Source organism: Apodemus sylvaticus, chromosome 6, assembly GCF_947179515.1.
Source record: "Apodemus sylvaticus chromosome 6, mApoSyl1.1, whole genome shotgun sequence".
Taxonomy (NCBI): domain Eukaryota; kingdom Metazoa; phylum Chordata; class Mammalia; order Rodentia; family Muridae; genus Apodemus; species Apodemus sylvaticus.
The window spans coordinates 78,826,634-78,848,506 of record NC_067477.1 but is presented as its reverse complement, the minus strand read 5'-3'; the positions used below and the strand labels follow the sequence as shown (position 1 = coordinate 78,848,506).

Genomic DNA, 21,873 nt, shown 5'->3' with positions numbered 1-21,873 from the left:
GGCAGTATGTCCCACCAATTACAACTGGTATGTGAAATCAGCTATTTAAAGGACATCCTAAAATATTTAATTTCTTTCATCACATTGATTCTAGGATCAAACTGAAGGATATCTTATTTAATGAGTTGTCAAATACACTGTATTTTAGTAAAACATGATTTTACTTTCTGTGATATCTTATATATAATTTAATTTAGTGTAAAATTTATACCCATTTCTCAGGTGGGAAAACTTGGGATTCTGAGATTTGCTTTGTCTCACGTTCACTTAGAGAGTATCAGAGCTAGAATTTCATCAGGTTGGTTGTCTCAGAGCCATGTGTAAATTGTAAGAGCAATCACATCACTGATGATAACTAAGAATGTTCTTTTCAGGGGCCATATTAGCATTTATGCTGGGATTGTTTCACATGCCACTGGATGAATGTGAGGAACTCTATCGAAAGTTGGGCTCAGATGTGTTCACACAGAATGTCATTGTCGGGACCGTCAAAATGAGTTGGAGCCATGCATTTTATGACAGTCATACGTGGGAAAAGATCCTTAAGTGAGTTTCAATCCCTTTTGTAATATTTTGGGTATATAGTGTTTATACATATTAAAGCTTAAAAAGTATAGAAAATAGAAAGAATAATGTTCTCACTAAATTGGAAATAACCACTATTACTGTTTTGGTGAGCTATGTTCTAGCAGATTCTCAAGTTTGGTAAGATTTGCATGTAGGAATTATAGTTACCTTTTTTGGTTGTGTGAGAGCATATATGTTCATCTCTATGTATGTTTATGTGTGCGGATCCATGAATATGCAAGCGGAAGCCAGAGGTGGATGTTAGGTGTCCTCCTCCATCACTCCAATGTATTCCTTATTTACCTATTATTGTGGGTACGATGTGTGGGCATATTGTCTTAATTAGGACTTTACTTCTATGAAGAGACACTGCCACCAAGGTAATTCTTATAAGAGAAAATATTTAATTGAGGCTGGCTTACAGTTTCATAGCTTCAGTCCATTATCCTCATGGCAAGAAATCTGGCAGACTGCAAGCAGATGTGCTGGACGAGCTGGGAGCTCTACATTTTGATCTGAAGGCAGCCAGAAGGAGACTGTCTCCTGCAGGCAGCTGGAGAGGCTCTGGATCATACTGGCCAGACTAGAGCCTGTATTTGAGACCTCAAAGCCCCACCTCCACAGTGATACACTTCTTCCAATAAGGCCCTGCCTCTTAATAGTGCCCCTTCCCATGGGCAAGCATATTCAGACCACACATGAATATGTTGTGGTGTGTATGTGCAGGCCAAAGGGCAATTTTGTGGAGTCAGTTCTCTTCAACCTTTTCATGTGTCTAGGGATTGAAGTCCGAGTACCAGACTTGTCAAACAAGTACCTTTACCCACTGAGCCATCTTTCCAACTCTACTTATTTTTGGAGACATGGTCTTTCACAAAACCTGGAGGCCATCAATCATTTGCCTAGGATGACAGTAAACAAGCTGCAAGGATCCGCCTGTGCCACTTTCCCAGTGCCAGAATTATAGTTCCACGCCCCCACGCCCTGGGTTCTGGGGACTGAACTCAGGGCTTCATGCTCCTGGGACAAGATTTCACAGGTGGAGTCCTCTTCTTAACTGCTGGTAGTTGCCTTTTTAGAAAAAACATGAGGCCATATTGTACATAGATTGTATTTGTATACTGTTGTTTTTCTTTGTCTTACAATCTATTCTCAAGTCATTAATCTGAGACAACCTGTAATATTAAAATTTATTTCCAGAATAAAATCAATACGAGGATCAATACTAGGATATTGTGATAAAACCGAAACTAGAGGTAGAAAGTTGAAATTTAAATCACCCCAAATTTATTATTGAACCCTGTGTGACTTGTAATATATTTAGTTTTTTTCTTGATTAATTAAATTTGTGTTTATGTGGATGAATGTTTGTGCATGTGTGGGCACATGCATACATGTATGCAGGTGCAGGTCAGAGGTCAGCCTCCAGTGTCTCTCCTCAGGCTGGAGACAGGATGCTTTCACTAGGTTGGACCTTAGGCAAGCAGGCTCTGCTGACTGGCCATGAAGCTCCCCGGCTCTACCTGTCTCTAACTCGCATCTCACCATTGCCAAATTTACAAGCACATGCTCAGCTTTCTGTGTGAATTCTGAGGATGCAAACTCTAGTCCTCGTGCTTCAGTGAGACATCTCCTTAGCACTCTCTGTTTTCCTCATATAGTATACAGCTGATATTATTTTATACTTGTAAATTTATATTTCACTTGTTTCCAAATTTATTAAAACTAGTAGCACTTTTGAAAGTACTACAGTGTTACACTACACCAGTGGGCTGGTATCATATATTCTTAAGACTTTCTACCTAGGATATTTATGAACACATAAAATTACATTTTTCTTCCTTTTGTGATTAGGATTAGCTATGGTAGAAAACTTTAAACTTCTGCCAACATTTCAGAATATATCAATCTTGTTAATGCTCATTTGTTCAAATGCTGTCTTTTTAAAGTAATGAAATATTAAAAGAAACACTGAAAATAACCTATAATTCCAGTAAGAACAAAAGCGTTTAACATTTTCCTTTAGAATATATAGCCAAACAAGTATTTGCCTTTGTACATGTGTGTATTCCTCTTCCCCTCCAGTGGAGATGATAATGCACACATCCTGCACTTCACTTAGCATCTGTCGCAGATGATCTCATTAATATATAGAGTGAAATCATTTTTAATGGTTGCTCATTATCTCATTTTATTAATGTATTATTTTTGGTTTAACATATTTCCTATTAGAAAAATGAAAAATCTTCCTTAAGATGTCTTATTTTTGTAGTTTACAAATGGACATGGATATGTCAGCTAAAGTCTGCTGATATCTTTAAAGGGAAATCCTAGACCTAAAATTGTCAGAAATGTTACACATATTTTGAAAGTTTTGAAAATAAAAGAGCATTTGAATGTGGGAGGGGAAAGTGGTGATGGGGAGAGGGACGGGCTTGGAGGGCAAGGAGTCGAGGTGGATTTGCTCCAAAAAACATTAACGTGTATGAAATTCTCAAACAAAATTCTTGAGATATATATGTGTATGTAGTTGAATTGTTCTTTAAAATAGGATCCTGGTTTACTCATCTTCCAGAACCAAACTTTTATTTCTATTTTACAGAACCAAATAATTTCATTTTTAAAATATATGAGTTTGGGAGGTTTTTAGTGACCATCAACCTTTTAAATATTTTTTATTACATTCTTTTTGTGAATATTGTGGATATATGATCTTTTACTCATTTTCATATCAGGGCAATGCTCATTATATTGTGAATATATTAACCATATATTGAAAGGTATATTCAATTGTTTTTTTTTTACATTTATTTATTGTGTATACCTGGGTGTGGATATTTGTATTACACACTTCTCTCTAGTATTATGGGTTCCTACAAATGAACTCATGAGACTTGTCAACAAGCGTGCTTATGCTGAGCCATCTAATGGGTCCAGAATACATTTTTAAAGAACATACTTTATTTATTCCTTGTTTCTCTTTAATGTATTTTTAAAGGAGGAATATGTCCTAGTTTGCTTTTTATTGTTATGATAAAGCAGCATGAACAAAAGTATCTTTGGAAGGTGTTGATCTGGCTTACACATACCAATCACAAAGCTACAGGCAAATGTGTAGTCCTTAGTTTTGCTATAACTCATGTGTTCTTGTTTACTAAAGGGATAGAATTGGATCTGCACTAATGATTGAAACAGCGAGAGACCCTGAATGTCCTAAGGTGAGTGACGTCTCCTAGACAGATCATCACAGGCTGGAAAAAAACATGTATTGTGAGAAGCATTTTTGGGAACTTCCTGTAATAGATATTATTGATTCCTTATCTATTAGGTCATTCTATTAAAATACAGGATGTAATTATTAGATTGTAGTTAAAGTAATAAAAGTTTTAAAAAATGAATTTTTTTAAAAAAATTTCTTCTTGTATTCTCCATCCCTTCTGGATCTTGTGCTTTTTCACCCCTGTTTGCTGCTCTAGTTGGTGTAAGACCTGGAAGAAAGGAGCCAGTAAATGAGGTAGAATAAAATTTCACTCAAGAACCATCTTTATTCAGACAATTTATACCCAGAGGGTTAAGGAAAGTCATGTCATAGTTATTTTAACAAAATCTAGTGATTTAAGGAAAATGAAAGTATTTTCTATCTTAGATTTTCAAAGAGAAGGTTTATATAATATGTAAAATCAACAGAATTATATTAATGTACAAATGGAATCCTGATTTTTAAAAATTGAGTCATTTAGGTATGCCTCTATGAAGGTCATTTCATTTGTTTGAAACCTCCCAATCCGAAATTGTTTTAGCTTGCTTTTAACAATAGTTGCTTGCTTGAGGATTATAATTGATGTGCTTAGAGATCCCACACCACTTGTATTTACTCTTGAATGGCAAGCTATAAGAATGTATAATCAATGTAGTACTCTCTGAGCTGGTCTTCATAACTTCATCATATCTTCATAACTTTCATACCTTCATTTTTGTGACTGCTATATGCCTTTGTGACAGCACTGAATTTGTGCATAATAATGCCGTGGCTTTATTAGAATCACAATGCTTTCAAAGTATATAGAAATAAGGATCATTTGTGAGTATATTGTATTTGTTAATTTTTAGTGGTTTTATTTCTGATAATACTGTATTAAAGTAAGCTAGACACATGAGACCACGGGGCTATGGATCATCTACTTAATGTGATTATTAAGCAAATAATCTCATAAAATGAAGTAGTTCTGAAATGAATGCTATGGAGCATACTAGCAGTTCTCTGAAAGCATACATTTCAGGGGATGTAAGGAAGGCTACTTTGTGAGACCTCATTGTGAAGGCTAGTAAGTAGGAGCATTCCTGGCAAAAGGACAAAGAGAGTGGTCTATGTAGGGCTCAAAGAGAATTCCAGGAACTGTAAGCTTTCCCAAAGACTAGGGCCCAAGGATCTGAGGGCAGCATGTGGGATGAGACTGAACAGTAGGGAGATTAGATCACACACTGCTTGAAGGCCATGACAAAGAGATGACTTCATTCCTTGGGAGAGGACCCTAGGATGTGCCCTACCTACCCCTCTTGTTTGTTCTTCTGGATTACTGGGCCTCTGTTTTTGTTTGAATACTTGTTTACAAATTATGGGAAGTTAACTTTGGGTAAAAGAATATCTGCACAGGAAATCTTGAGCCAGTCGCAAAGGTTTTTATTGTAATAGAGCAGATATCTACCGATAGGATTCTTAATCCTCTTTTTTTGTATCTTAGTTATAGAAAGACCCTCTGGATGTTAGTGGATGGCCAACTGGTATCCATAGATGACAAGAGTCATGAAGTCCAGAAGTCTAGGATAGGATCTTTGTTTATTAAGTGACAAAGCAAACAGGGCCCTGGCCAGGTTTGACACAGGACAGGAAAACTTAGGCCTATCATTTGAAAGCTTTGAGAATTGTGCAGGACTATAATGTGACTCACTAAAATCATGTATTTTTCCCATTCTTTTATGCAAAATAGATTCTTTTCTCATAAAATATCCTGACTACGATTTTCCCTCCCTCTGTTTCCTGTTCCTTTACATCTCCCATTCTCTTCAGATCCACTCCCTTTGTGTCTCTCATTAGAAAGAACAGGCTTCTAAGAGAAAACAGCCAGGCATGACAAAATAAAATATATTAAGATAAAGCAAAGTCCATCATGTTGAGGCTGAACAAGCCATTCCAACAGAAGGAAAAGTGTCCCAAGAGTAGACATAGGAATTTGAGACCAACTTGTCGAGTAACTTAAAAGGAGTCCCATGAAAATACTAAACTGAAAGCTATAATGTATATGCAGAGGACCTAGTGCAGACCTGTGCAGATCCTGTGCTTTCTGAGTTTATACAAGCCTTGCTCAGTTGATTCAATGGATCATCTTCTTGTATTCTCCATCCCTTCTGGATCTTGTGCTTTTCCACCCCTGTTTGCTGCTCCAGTTGGTGGTAAGACCTGGAAGAAAGTAGCCAGTAAATGAGGTAGAATAAAATTTCACTCAAGAACCATCTTTATTCAGACAATTTATACCCAGAGGGTTAAGGAAAGGCATGTGAGTGAGTAAGGTTTTCATGAGTTCAAGCTGTATATGATCCTAAGGAAAAGATGTAGGTGAAAACATGTTTCTCTATACAAACAAATAATGATAGTCACTTGTAATGAGTAATCTGAAGTAAATTATCATATCCACTACACCAGGAAGGAACATATTCCAAGAACAACCATTTTAGGGAGGACTAGAGATTACAAGACTTTTGTCTTGTTTACTTGGAGTTTTCTTACAAGGTCTCAGCGATCCCCTCCCACAGCCTCATTCGTGAACTTGTTCCAACGTATTTCCTCTTCTGAGGGGTTCCCTGAGCTTTAAGGGGAGGGATTTGATGGAGACACCCCATTTAGAGCTGCTCCAAGGACTCTCTACATTATGACTGGCTATGTGTCTCCTCTCTCCTGCGAGAGGAAGCCTTTCTGCTGAAGACTGAATAAGGCATGGATCTATGAGTATAACCGAGTATCATTAGGATTATTTTATCGATACTTTTTCTTTTATACCAGAAGTGTTTCATTTTACCCTAGGTTTTTGGACTATCTAATCTCAGGTTCTTGGTCACCCAAGCAGTATTGAATAGGGGTTCTGTTTTGTGGAGTGGGACTTAAGTCAAATCAGACATTGGTCCACTGCTCCCACAAGTTCTTTGCCACCATTATCATAGCATATCTTGCAGGGAGAACAGATTGTAGGTCAAAGGCTTTGTAGCTAGGTTTGTATTTATGTTTCTTTTGGAAGCCAATAGAATAACTTCCTGCACCAAAGACATAGAATGTAGGGCTGAAGGCTCCGTATATGTGCCAGCTCTACTGCTCCATGGTCAATGAGTTGTGTGGGTGTTGTCCTCAGCATTGTCACTGGCTGTCAGTTTGTGGAGAGGAACCCCTTATCTTAGCAACAGCCTGGGTTTGTTTGGGGATTTCAGTGGGACCCCCTTGACCCAGCTCAATTAAATGCAACCTAGTCCTGGTACTGGAAGCTTTGTTGGTGACAAGAGATGACCAGTTGGGTGACCTGTATCCTCCATCATTAGGAGACTTCATTAGGATTGCTTCACATGTTTTAGGAAGTTTTCCACTGCACTGTGTGTCCATATCATCACTCAAGTGCCCCTCAATTCCATCTGTTTCTCTCTCTCTCTGCATTTCCTCCCTCAACACTATCTCCTCTCCTGTTCTACTTGATCCTTCCATTTCCTCTCCCACGCCCCTACCTCACCACCAGCACCACCACCACCTCCTGTGCCCCTGTAAAATCTGTTTTATTCCCTCCTCCTAGGGAGACCCATCTGTTCCCTCTTAGACCTTTCCTTTATACCTAACCTCTTAGGGTTTGTGGAATATAGGTTGGCTATCATTTATTTAATGACTAATACCCACAAAAAAGTGAGTAGATACCATATATATTTTTCAACGTCTTGGTTACCTCACTCAGGATGTTTTCTTCTAGTTCCATTCATTTTCCTGCAAATCTCATTTTTTTTTTTTTTGGACAGTTGAGTAACATTCCATTGTGTAAGTGTACTCCATTTTCTTTTTCCATTCTTCTAATGAGGGACATTAGGTAGTTTCCAGTTTCTGGTTGTTATGATAGAGCAACAATGAACATGGTTGATCAGGTACCTTTGTGGAAGGATGAAACATCCTTTGGGTGTGTGTCCAAGAGTAATATAGCTGAGTCCTGAGATAGATGGAGCCCCAGTTTTCTGAAGAATCGCCACACTAATTTCCATAGTGACTGTACTAATCTGCATTCCCATCAGCAATGGGATGTTCTCCTTATTCCTTGTCTTTGCAAGCATGAGTGTCACTTGTGTTACTGACCTTAGCCATTGTGGTAAGTGTAAGATGGAATCTCAAAATAAAATATTTTCAAAGCACGTGAAAATTTTTTTGTAAATTACATTCAAAATACTGCACTTGTTGAACTTTAAGAATAAATTGTCAACACTGTTACATCAGTTATGAATTTAGAAATATGCATCTTACTGAATCTTCTTAAATATGTATTCTTCATGTATTCAAATGCATCTTCTATATGGTTCTCATCTAATATATCTCAAACTTGTGTCAAACCTTATCCTTTTGTTTTTTTAATCTTTTCTCTCTCCTATGTAGTTTTCTATAAGTATTTTGTGTTCATACATTGTTCTTGTTGGTTTTGTAGATATATATCACTAAATAGTATTCAACTGTTCATGACAGTTCACACTGTAATTGTAGCACTTAGGAGATTTAAGCAGGAGAATTGCACAAGTTCAAGGCCAGGGTACGTTATATGATAAGTTTTAGGCCAAGTAGGACTACATATAGAATGAGGCCCCTTGCATTTAACAAATTAATAATAATAAATAGCATTCAGTTTTTAAAGAATCTAAATATTGTGGTTAATAGTCATATTTTTTGTTTACTTTTTAATTCTCTAGGTAGCTGCTATAAGTACCATAGTAAACAGAGGACAAACACCAAAAGCTTTTGTGTTCAGAAACTATGGTCATTTTCCTGGCACCAACTCTCACTATTTAGGAGGCTGTCAGTACAAAATGTGGCAGGCCATTAGAGCCTCATCGGCTGCTCCAGGCTACTTTGCAGAATACGCACTGGGGAATGACCTTCATCAAGTAAGTTGGTTGACCTGTGGGTAGTGATCTTCATCAAGTAAGTTGACCTGTGAGTAACAACACAAAGCCAGCTGTGTGCTAGACAAGCTTCACATGTTATTTATTACTTGTTGCTACTAGGGAGACAGACCTGTTTTCATTTTACAAATAAGAAATTAGAGTCAAAGGGCTATTAAATTTTTCACATTGAAAAAAATCTGAGTTCATAACTTATACTAAATAGTAAAAATAAGGCAGTTTGAAGCTTTTGAATTAACACTTCCAAAGTATGTATTTTTATAAATGCTGAATTTTCATGTGACTTCCCACCTAAAATCAATCTTAGTTGAAGGAATCATGAATTCTTTCGTTTCTAATCATTGAAGCATTTATGTACTCTTTATGATAATCAGTTATGTGGGTAAAAAAAGTCTATTACTGCCAAGAACCTTTAGCTAGCATTCAAACCTATCTTAGTGTTTTACTGCTGTGAACAGACACTGTGACCAAGGTAACTCTTATAAGGGCAACCTTTAATTGGGGCTGGCTTACAGGTTCAGAAGTTTAGTCTGTTATCATCAAGTTGGGAACACTGCAACATCCAGGCAGGCATGGTGCAGGAGGAGCTGAGAGTTCTACATCTTCATCTGAAAGCTGCTAGCAGAATACTGACCTCTAGGCAGCTAGGATGAGAGTTTTATAACCCATATCCACAGTGACACAACTATTTCACCAGGGCCATACCTTCTAATCCTGCCACTTCCTGGGCCAGAATATACAAACTTCATCACAAAATCCATGCATAGAACTTCTGTATAAGCTGTCTGTCAGCTATATAAACTTGAAAAGTTCCTCACAGAATTTTAGTTTTTGACCATTTTTATATTAATGGCTGTAATTTCTCAATTTATTTTGAGCTATTGCTAAAATAATTTATGTAAAGGATACAACTACATGGAATAAGAGATGTACTCTGATATAACCAGTGGATTCCAGGAACAAAGACACATTTATATTAAAAAATATTCAAATGGCATTTGTAATTTTAGACCCTACTTAAGTAAATACTTCCATAATATCTTTTTCTAAATCTTGAGGAAAAAATAAGATAGTTTTCCCCTCAAAAAATAGTATTTTATTCTAAAATATGAATAATCTTGATTGCTTAAACAAAACTTGGAAGGAAGCAAAGTTAGTCTCTGTCTTTTTCTTACCCTTTAGGAAGTTGCCAACGATAACATTAAAATATAGTACTTTCATAACCTTTTCATACTAAATTCTTTACATTTATATTATTTTTAATCTCATTTTAAAATATAGCTTTACTATCATGTCTACAGGTATCATCCCATTTTAATTCATATTCTTTTGGAGGCAAGTAGAGTATAAATTATGGAGCAGGATTTAGAAGAAAAAAATGTTAATTGAGAAAAGGCCTCCCTAGGACTAGCCTATAGGAAAGTCTATAGGGCATTTTATGGACTGATGATTCACCAGTCATCAAGCTGCAAAGGGTAAGGGAAATCTCCCTTTCCTCCCATGTTACTATTGGCCATGGTGTTTTATCATAGCAATAGAAACCTTAAGACAAAACTAAAGCAGGGCTTCTTTCTCAGTAGCTTAAGTTACTTCCTCTTAAACTACTCAGAAACTAGTATAGTATTATCTTGAACTAGTATTTCACACAGAATTATTGTCTCATTGTTTTCATCTCTACTTCCAAAATTGTTAATTTCCATTTTTACTAAAAAGAGTCCGATACATGATTTCATTAGTTGGGGTTCTCTAGAATTAACAGAATTTACAGAATTAATTTCTTTATTCATGGATCCCTCTAAAAGGCATAGCTGAGTGTGGCCAAATAACTCATACTACAACATAAATATTTATAGACTGAGTTGATAAAGTCACTAGTAAGATAGCTAAATAATACAGATGTGGTTTATTCTTTACAAAGAAGTTTTCATCTGAGTTGTCTATAGAATGAATAGTCAATTAGATAAAAGGAAATGAGGAATGATTACACAGTTTGGGTAAAAATGTTTTTGGAAATGTTACAAATAAAAGTTTTAAGACAATGTAAAGGTAGCTAATGCCATTGAATTATTCCCATCAAATGAGTTATACCCTTTAAAATTTGCCTATATTTAATTTATTACCAAAAACTCCTCAAATTAAAAAAGTCAATGCAAGAAAGGGTTTAATCAGGGAGAGATAGCTCAGTGGTTAAGAATGAATACTGCTCTTCCAGAGGACTTAGTTTGGTTGCCAGCACCCACATCAGAAAGTTCACAACAACCTGTGACTTCAGTCCCAGGGAAATCTGATGCCTCTGGCCTCAGTGGGCATCTGCATGTCATAGATACATATTAAAACCAGTAAAATTAACACATAAAAAAGAAACTAAGAAAGAAGGAGTTATGCCAGCTCAGAAGATAAGGTGGGAAGATCATGAGAACCTAAGATCTGACACTGAGATCCAGTCTTAAAACTGACTCAATAAATAAATAAAAATTGGGAACTTTTTGGAATAAGAAAAGTAGGAAGCTGAGATGTGAGGCATTGGTGTTCATTCATTAGAGAAACACCATATTTGTGATATCAGAGAGAAAATAGCATTTTCAGAAGGTGAGGTTACCCTGTGAATTTAAACCGTGAATATTTTTCTTAGAGCATATGGAAACAGCTTAAAGTATGTAGAGGAAGAGGACTGTTCTCAGTGGCGAGAAAGATCAGAGAACTCTGTGCCTTTAGGGCAAGTATGGTGCACTGAGGTGATAGCGACATACTGAGAACAGAAGGATTCTTTGAGGAAAGTGAGCTTAGCAGCCAAAAAAGTTATCCAACCTACAGCGAGCCAATTACACCAGGTAAAGTTTCAGTTTATCCCTATAAGCTTTTCATTCTGCACAAGTATGCAGATGCTTACTTAGACTTTTCATGAATGAGCTGAAATAATATACTTGACTTTAATTAGGATTTTGCTGTTTATTTATCCTCTGCCATGCTACTTTGACTTTAGAAATGATAAGCATTAAGTTAAATCACTAAGAAACACACTAAAACTTCTATAAACAAAGTAACCATCATCCCCAGAGTGAGAACCAACTCTGCTGATCTTGTCCTGTTCTCAATACAAATTGCCCTTTTCCTGGATGCAGGCAGAGGGCAGATATCAGTGCCCTTAGGACAGCTGCAATCATTCAAGTGGCAAACAGGATGAAGTGTTTTCTCTTTTATCCCGGATGTGTTCTTTTCAGAGATCTGTTTTCTGTTGTTTTAGTTTTAGAGAGTGTCAATATTCAGCATCATGGAAAGAGCTGATGGTGTGAAATGTTGACATCTATTGATAAGGAATACTTCCTATTGTTATTTATTTAGAGGATCTCACTGTGTTGCACTGGCTGGCCCTATGTTGTTGAGTTTGCATTTAAATATGCAGCAATCCTCCTTTCTCAGCTTCCAGAGTGCTGGACTAACAGATGTGTACCACAATGTGCAACAAGAGACATATTTTAAAAGAATATCCTCTCATGAAAGTCACAGCATAGAAATATACAGCACAGTCCTTCAAAGGCATGTAGTAAAGATGGTGTTGGTCAGCAATTCAGAGATAGAAATTAGATCATGAAATGACGACTAACAGCCCATACTGAAAGGTAGAATGAAATAAGCAATGAAAAGGTGTAACCAAACTGCTTTTCTCCAAATCTGATGGCCTCATGTTTCCCTGGAATCTCAGAACTTCTATTAGCAATCTCTGGCATTTTGTATCTCTGCTTGTTAGACTGTTAACTGAGGAAGCCTGGTCAATGTGTGTGTGTGGGGGGGGGGGGGTGTAAAGTGGAGCAGAGTCCAGAAATAGACCTATATGCATATGAGCTATACGGATAGTACCTTGGTGGAACAAGCTGTGCATGTGTATATTGTACATGTGAGCAATCTATTAATATCAGAGGTTAACTGAGTGTCTTTGCTCTCCAGCTTGTTTGTTGAGAGAAGGTTTCTCTCTCTCATGGAGCCCAAAGCTTAACAATTGACTAGACTGCTCGTCAGTAGGCTCTAGAGATCTTAATTAACTAGACTGGCTGGTCAGTAGACTCTAGAGATCTGCCCATCTCCACCCTCTAGTGCTGAGGTTCCAAATACAATGTATGCCACCACAAATAGGTACTTGGTATCTGAACTCAGGTTCTGTTACTTGAATAGCAGGCACTTTATCCACTAAAGCATCTACATAGCCCCAAGGATACTCTTCTCCACAAATTGGTTTGAAATATATGACTACTGTTCCCGCACCTCTTTCTGTTTCTCCCACACTCCCTAAACCTCACAGCTTATACCATGAACATTTAGTGGATTGTAATTTTGACATAAGCTTCACAGATTACACCAACAATATTCAGTAGATTGTAGTTTTAAATGTAAAATATTTAGAAGAGTAGTGTTGTGATTTAGGGTTAAGTAGATTCCTAACAGTTATTTTTTTTTAAAAAACTTATTGTTCATCCACAAAAGTCACTTGGACAGCAGACTTTATCAAAATTAGAAATTTTTGCTTTACAGAGCTACTCTCAGAAACTCAAAAGCTAAGTGACACACAGGAATAAATCAAACATCTACAAAGGGAATATATGTGGAAGTCATATAGGAAGAAGTCTAAGTAGTTACTTAAAATATTTTCAATCATATGTATGTCCCTAGATTTTAAACTCAATATACAATATAGTAATGAAATAGATTTAAATATTTTGTATGATTCATTCTGTTATAGTATGACTGTAATTTTAATTACTTCTTTATTTTTATAGTACTCAACCCTGATTTTCATTCAGTTTTTTTCTACGTTATACTCTTATCAGTGTATTTTACATTTTTGAATTCTTTAAAATCATATTGCTACTGATAAACACTGGTTCTCAACCTTCCTAGTACTGTGACCCTTTAATATAGTTTCTCATGTTATGGTGGCCCTAACCATAACATGATGGATATGATATCTTAAAATTATTTTGATTAAATTTCACTTAATTTGGTTACACTGAACTTGTGAAAGATTGTTTTGTTCTTATTAAGTATCAAGTATCCTAGTGTCTTTAAAAGTTGATTGGCTCAGGGACCAGAAAGATGGTTCAGTGGTTAGATGTACTTGCTTCCAAGTCCAATGACCTGAGTTCAATCACATGACAGTTTTCCTCTTACCTGCATGTGGGTGTGTACACAATTAGTAAATGAATATACATGGGAATGTTTTCAAGATTTTCATTTCATTTCAGTATTTTTAAGCAGCATACACAAAGCAATCCAAAATAGGAAACTAAAACCTAGCCTTCTAGACAGTGGTTTTTGCAGTTGTAGCATATGAATAAACTCATTTGAAAGAATCCTCTTGTAAGTCAATCACTACAGTGATAGCTTTTTTTTTATATTAAGTTCTGAACTGACTGCTCTTATGGCTTGTGTTTTACAGGATGGAGGTTTGCTTCTGAATAATCCTTCCGCCTTGGCCCTGCATGAATGTAAATGTATCTGGCCAGATACCCCACTAGAGTGTATAGTATCCCTGGGCACAGGACGGTATGAGAGTGATGTGAGGAATACCTCAACATACACAAGCCTGAAGACCAAGCTCTCTAACGTTATCAGCAGTGCTACAGACACAGAGGGTTAGTCTTTCTGTGCCTCCTTCAGGCACTTCAGCTTACAGTATTTTGATTTAGGTAAAATGTGATCTCAACTGTGAAAAGAGTGGCTTAGGTCTGTATTGAGAGCTTAGGAAGCACACAGGAGCTTCTCACCCTTCCTTTGTTCAGTGATCCTAAAGAGACTGCTCTCCTGGCTTAGTTAGAGAAGTATATAAAGTTGACCTGGTGGAAAAGCTTAGGTGGAGACTTGCCAGTTAAGAAAAAGAAAAGCAACAAGGGTTAGATGGGTCTAAATGTTCAGATAATAACTGAAACAGTTGTAGGATTAAGAGAATTGGATTCTGGCAAATGTGGAAATTGCCTGGCATTGGAATACTTTCTTGTTTTTGCTCCTGGTGCCCTTCTAATAGAGTATAGAAAAGACCACCGTGGGCCATTAAAATATCAGTTGTCCTTCCTCCTCTTAAAGCTCTCTAGGCTTTCTGTCTGTGGAACAAAAAACCAAAAGCCTTCCTCCACTATCCCTTACCAGTCCTTATAAAACTGAACCCCTGAATGTGCCTCTTCTCTATCTACCACATTAATCCTTACTGTTCTCCATACTGTCTAAGAACTCCTGGGCCTCATGGCCTCGGCTTTGCAGGACTGTCCCGATAAGGCTCTCCGCTCAGACAGATGTGTGGCCTTTGCGTCACTCAGGCTGTTTGTTCTTCAGAAACCTTTCCAGACAACTTCAGCTTCCTCACCTTTTTATTCCAGCCACTTACCCAGCTTTTCTTCCTCCCTCTCCAAGCACATTTTCCTCTTACAGCTGTACATTACATGTTTATTACATATCTCTCTGTGCCATTAGGATATAAGGCAGGAAGTGAAAGTGTAGCTCAGTATTAGAGTTGTTGCCTGACATTTCTGAGGCCCTGAGATTTATTTGTTGTTGATTCCAGTTCTTAGCACATATTATGCCTTTGGTAAGTGTCTATTGAATAGTGAGTTTTGAACCTTAGCTTTGGTTATATCTCTATCTTACTGCTTTATGTTTAGGATCTAAAATGGGTTATTAATTTCTTAAAGTAGCATGTAACAGCTCCATGTTTAAGTTATTCTATCTAAATCATCATATCTTTAATTAAATTCATAACTTAGTGAGGTTCTTTGCATTCTGATAAGGACCTTAATCTTTTAAAAGTAACCCACAAAAAACCATGATAAATGGGATTTTTTTACTATCTGAAAATTTTTTGCTAAATTAGTAAGATATCATTTTTACTTTGTTAAAACTGACAAAAGCTGCATAACTCCTTCTTTAAATTTAAATAGAATCTGTATAATTACTGCCATACGCAAGCTAAGGAATCTTTTCCTGGTGTGATTAACTCTGGTTACCATAACTGTATATTTAAATACTAGCATTTTTTCAGCTGTAATGATTGAAAGTTTATACCCTTTGGCCGATATCTTTCCCATCCCCCAAACTCTGGGACAGCTAGCATTCTGTATTCTTCTCTAAGCTTGAATCCTTTAGGTTCTACATACAAATATCATGCATTATTTGTCTTCATGCATCTAGCTTGTTTCAATAAGTACGATGCTGTTTAAATCCATCTGTCATTTTACAGATGACAGGATTTTTTTCTGCCTTTAAAGCTAACATCCTATTGTATATAAAATATATACTGGAATGCATATCTGGACTGTTTTGATAGTGCAGTGAACAGGGTATGGCAAATACCTTCTCAAGATTCTGATATCATTTTCTTCAAATATATACCCAGAGTGGCAGAAAGGAGAGAGGCTATGTCTACCTTTAGTGTTCTGACCTATGGACATCTGAATGATGGCTAGCTTAATATTCCCTTATCTTTTAATAAGAGCTAACATTATACTGTGAGATTGTGGTTTTAATTTGCATTTGTGATGAATGAATACAATTTTCTTGTGATAGAAAATTTCTTTCATCTACTATAGATAGTCTTTAGTGAATTGGTCTCATATTGCATAAATCTGTACGTCAGGCAGTGGCAAGATCTTTTGGAATTTTTATAAGATGTGAAATGTTACCACACTGTCCTTATGCTATAGTTAATGACACAAATATAGAGGTTTGTGACAGTTAACTTTGAAAACAGTGGTGGCGCATGCCTGTAATCCCAGCACTCTGGAAGGCAGAGGCAGGTGGATTTCTGAGTTCAAGGCCAGCCTGGTCTACAGAGTGAGTACCCGGACAGCCAGGGCTATACAGCGAAACCCTGTCTCAAAAAAAACAAATCCAAAAAAACCCAAACAAACAAACAAACAAAACAAACAAACAATAACTTACAATAAATTGTTATTGAAATATAATAGCAAGTTTATGTGGCCTCTCTAAGCAATTACTGATTAAGTGGTGAGTTTATATATGATTAATTAAGAGGAGGATAAGACAGCTAACATGATGATAAGGATGTTTTTCTGGCATCCTTTATAAAGGACTGGATAAAGGATGGTTCACTATGGAGACTCGGAAACCTTTGGAGGGAATGTGTATGACTTATGGTAGTAAAACTAATGCTTATCCACTACCAGATGTTGTCAAATTACACAGTTAAAAGTGATGAATCTTAACATGCATAAATATTTAGACCAATAAAGATTATCCCCCAAAAATGAAAAGCAAAAGAAAGGAAGTCATTTCATCAAGGAGAGAGGTCAAGCAGGGTCCCTAATTGAGTAAAATATTTGGAAAGTGAATCGTAATATGTAGATTTGTTTTTGATATAGGTTGAACCTGATGTGAGTAAAGTAAACGTGTTTGTAATGTGCCTACAATGAAGAGAGTTTTAAATGAGAAAAGTTAATGGATCACTTCAAAATAACCTACCTCATACCTTTTCTTACCAACCCTTTCTTCATTTTTGTTTTAACAGAAGTCCATATAATGCTTGATGGCCTGTTACCTCCTGACACGTACTTTAGATTTAATCCTGTGATCTGTGAAAACATACCCCTAGATGAGAGCCGAGATGAAAAGCTGGACCAGCTTCAGCTGGAAGGAATGAAGTACATAGAAAGAAATGATCAAAAGATGAAAAAAGTTGCAAAAATATTAAGTCGAGAAAAAACAACTCTTCAGAAGATCAATGATTGGATAAAATTAAAAAGTGACATGTATGAAGGTCTTCCATTTTTTTCAAAATTGTGAGTAGGGTGTACATGTGTTCTCATAAATGAAGGCCATCTAAAGATCCACCAATTTAGAGAGGAGCAGTGTGCTTCAACATGAATTTTCTGTAGGACACTTAGTGAAATTATCCCTGAATCAGATAATGCTTTGAACAGCTCCAACTCACAGAAGATATGATTGGTAACAGAAGTTATATGGGAATTAGGTATTTAAGATGTTCATAACCTTTAGGCATTTTATTACTATGCTAGTTGGCTTTAGTATCTATTGGTCTTAAATTGTTTACTGTTTGAAAATGTATTAATATATGTGCCAAACAAGAAATGGGGAATGTTATACTTTATGCTTTACTTTTAGTCATTTTCAATCATGTGGAATTTGTGTGATTGTTGATTTTTCTTTCATGTCAAAAAGGTGACTTCTCTTTACATTTACACTACTTAGCATTTCACTAGGTGCACCCACAATCCATGTGTTACCTTTTACTGTAATAATCATTGAAAAATATATAGGAAATGAGATTTTCTTTATTAAAGTATATTTATGTTTGAAATATAAAAAAACTGGATACAGTTTTCTATTCAAAAAAATTGATGAATCTCCAGTGAGCTAACTTTTTCTTGAGATTTCAAGATAATGTTCACTTTTGTAGATCGAATGCTATCTTATCATTTACTGTTACAGAATTAATTATTCAATTTTAATATTCTTATCATTAACAAAAATAAATTATTGAAGTGACCAATTGTTCAAGGCTAATGCCATTTTAAAGTTTTTTTATTGCTCATAATGATTGCCTGGTTTCTTGTATCATTTATGGTGAAATGTTTGTCTAGTTAGATTTACAGAAGTTAAACATGTTGGTGTATGTCAAATAATCTTCACTGTATTATTTCCCTTGTAAATCTTTATATTGAATTGAAATTGTTTTATGAAAAATGAAACCAAGTTTATATACTTTGCTTAGTACACATGAACAAACAGTGCTGTCTGTGTGGTCATAGTGTCTGCAGTGCTGTATGACCGAAGCGATGAGATGGGGGAGAGCTGTGGAGTGGCTGAGACTGTGGGTGTTGGTTGGCTGAATAGCCAGCCTCTGGGCATGACCTTGACGGCAGTGGACAGCTTGTAAGATTCAGCTCTTCCACTTGTAAAAGTAGGAAAGCTAGCTGTCAAATTTCGTGTCTTCATATTTATTTTTTAAGAACAAGATAAATAAGTTTTTGGTTATTTCAGAAGATGGTTTAAACACTCCTCTTTAGCCTTTAAATACAAATAAACTTTTATGTAACTAGACTGACTTACTAGTATAAGAAAAATAAAAACTAACGGGAATCTGCATATTCTGAGGATTCTCTGTAATAGGATAAGGTACTGCATGGCCCATATAAGTGTGTCTCTTGTCCTCAACTGGTATAGTTCATGCTTTGCCACTTAAATCCACTCTTCCTGGTTTGTACTTTGCTAGTCATTTGCTAAGGGTACTTGGGCCACAGTATTTTTGTTAAGCCACATATATTGGGTGCTACTTATGAACTTGTAACAAAGTATAGCCATCTGTGTGGTATGCAGGTTTTTGTTTATTCTCGTCTTCATTGGTACCTGATCCTGGTTGTACAAAGAACTGAGTAAGTCCCTGGGACAACCTCCATTTTATAAAGAAGGAAGTGTTCTCTGCCCAAATATCATTCTATTTTTTTTTTTTATTTTGGTGTTTTTTTCAAGACAGGATTTTTCTGTATAGCCCTGGCTGTCCTGGAACTCACTCTGTAGACCAGGCTGGCCTTCAAGTCAGAAATTGACCTGCCTCTGCCTCCCAGAGTGCTAGGATTACAGGTGTGTACCACCACCGCATGAGGAAAGAAGGAGAAGATTAGTTATAACCTATAGGAAGTATCCCATCAGCATCAGTTGGCAGTAGTTTGACTCAGCATAGCAAATGTGTGCATGCTTAGTACATATGAGCAAGCCTGAGGTGAGTATTGTTGGAGTCTTAGAAAAAGCTTTGCAAGGTACCAGGACTCAGAAAGGCAGAGAACTAGGACCCTTGCACACTCTGATCAGACACTGTCTTTTAATGAAACACCATCGCCCAGCAAGCATAATAAATTTCTTCTACAGGAAATTGAAGCTGTAGGATGACCTCAGATACAGGTTATGGAAGTAAATATGGATAATGTGTGTAGTTGGTGAGGAAATGTTCTTATCTCAGTTCATGACACCTCAGTCTTTATGACTTTAGAGCTTTTTGCAAAAGCAAATTGTCCCAGTGTTCAGTTTGGTCACTGTATCTTGGGTCTTTGCTTTAGTTACCCTGGGCTTTGTGGTTCTGTATTGTACTCTACTGATCCACACCTCTAAAAGGACTCAGAAATCCATGGTGAGGGGGCCAGAGGAGAGGAGGCCTGAGCTTTCCTATCCAGTTCACCAGCATTGCAGTCTTTCAGAAGATGCTTCCTGTCCAGAGAATGGCCATAATAAATTTCTTTTTTCTTTCTTTTTTTTTTCTTTTTTTTTTCTTTTTTTTTTTTTTTTTTGGATTTGTTTTTTCAAGACAGGGTTTCTCTGTATACCTGTCCTGGAACTCACTCTGTACACCAGGCTGGCCTCGAACTCAAGAAGTCTGCCTGCCTCTGCCTCCCCAGAGTGCTGGGATTACAGGCGTGCACCACCACCATGCTGCGGACATAATAAATTTCTTGTACAGGAAATTGAAGCTGTCCTCTGGGCAGTTAGGATACATAATCCATTTGGAAAATTCCATAGTTGGTCCCATCCCAACGAATTCTTTTCACATTCATGGCTCTGTGTTCTTTTTCTGTTATCGTTTCTTGCCAAGTTTAAATACAACAAAACTGTTCTTTAATTTGACTTTTTTGAAGCAAATCAATGGCAGTTACTCTTTTATGACAAAGAAATAGGAAACACATCAAAAAACAGTTTTTCTTTTCCTGGCAGGAACTATCCACAATCCAAAAAAGGATTTCCAAACTACTGATGCTCCTGTGCTAGACTGTTTGCATATGTTGGTTCATCACTTTGATAAATGTCTGTCAGAAGTCGCACTCATTGCTTTGTTCACTATAACTTTTATTCAACTGATCTGAAGAGTTTTAAATTCATCACATGCCACAAATATGCATGAATAGTTTGGTTAACTCGTTTGTTAAAAATAAATTATTGGATCAGTGAGATTGCTCAGTAATAGGCACCTGCCACCAAGCCTGATTGATAATCTGATGAATTCTAAAACCCACATAAGAGAGAACTAGCTACCACAAATTGACCATACTGGATGTGTGTTAATTTTTTTTTCATTATAAAAAGCTGTACTTTTACCTCATTCTGCTTTTAGACACTACATACTATGAGGTATGATAGTTAATATTGTCAACTTGACAGAGTCTAGGGTCACCTAGGAGGTAATGCCTGTGATGGTTTATCTAGATTAGGTTGCTTGAGATGGGAAAACCCAGAACTATGGTAGCACCATTCTATGACCAGGTATCCTGGACTCATCTAGAAGATGCTGAATCCTAGCATTAATCACTCTGCTTCCTAGCAGCAGATCCACGGTGACCAGCTGCCTCAGTGCCTTCCTGGACCATGATAAAAAATGCACTCAAATTATGGGCCAAAATAAACTCAAGGAATTCCTTAAGTTGCCTTTTTCAGATAGTTTGTTATAGCAGGCAAGTCAGTAATACAATACATTCTAAAGATTGCAGTCTGATTTAATATGAACAGGTTAGGTGGTCAAAAATGGTCATATAGTCCAATAATGACATTTAAATACTCTTTACAAGAATCTTACCAGGTATAAGTGTCACAACTATTCGTGATCTATGTAGTATCACTGAGTAATACAAAGTAGTTTTTGACTGTTTTCTCAATGTCATTGGGAAGTTAAAACCCTGGTATGAATATATCTATAATCTTTCAAAAATTAAGTACTGTATGATTAAAAATTTTGTCATATCCTTTCAGATTCTATAGTATCCACACACTTAAATACCTGACTTATTAATGTACTTTAAATGATAAAAGTAAATCTCTTTCATAGAAGAATAAAACTGTTAACAGAGGCTGAAGAAGATGGCTTAATATTTAAGAGCACACACAGCTCTTCTAGAAGACCAGAGAGAGAGAGAGAGAGAGAGAGAGAGAGAGAGAGCGCACGCAACAGTTTATGGAAGATAAAGTAGTTGGCAATAATCCAAAAGTCCATCCTGTTACCTGAGGAGAGGACAGGCATGGCATATTATCTCATTGAATGCTTATTAGGTATAGTCCTAGCTACAGAAAGAAGAAAAGAAAGGCAAAGAAGGCCATATCTTGGCAAACTAAAAT

The 21,873-nt window shown here is 36.5% G+C and overlaps 1 protein-coding gene and 1 pseudogene across 3 annotated transcripts in view; both read left to right on the top strand.

The window, feature by feature from the left end:
* The window catches only part of Pnpla8 (patatin like phospholipase domain containing 8), a 46,053-nt gene extending 25,664 nt beyond the window's left edge, over positions 1 to 20,389 (top strand). For 2 of the 3 annotated variants that reach the window (XM_052185904.1, XM_052185905.1), the window contains 5 exons: positions 375 to 546; positions 3,728 to 3,785; positions 8,545 to 8,739; positions 14,189 to 14,384; positions 17,267 to 20,389. In XM_052185904.1, coding sequence (XP_052041864.1) covers positions 375 to 546; positions 3,728 to 3,785; positions 8,545 to 8,739; positions 14,189 to 14,384; positions 17,267 to 17,541 — 896 coding nt within the window. In that variant the 3' untranslated portion in view covers positions 17,542 to 20,389. The remainder of the gene's footprint in view (positions 1 to 374; positions 547 to 3,727; positions 3,786 to 8,544; positions 8,740 to 14,188; positions 14,385 to 17,266) is intronic. The other variant, XM_052185906.1, reaches the window with a different exon arrangement.
* On the top strand, positions 16,113 to 16,214 carry LOC127688254 (uncharacterized; annotated as a pseudogene).
* Positions 20,390 to 21,873: the final 1,484 nt, after the last annotated feature.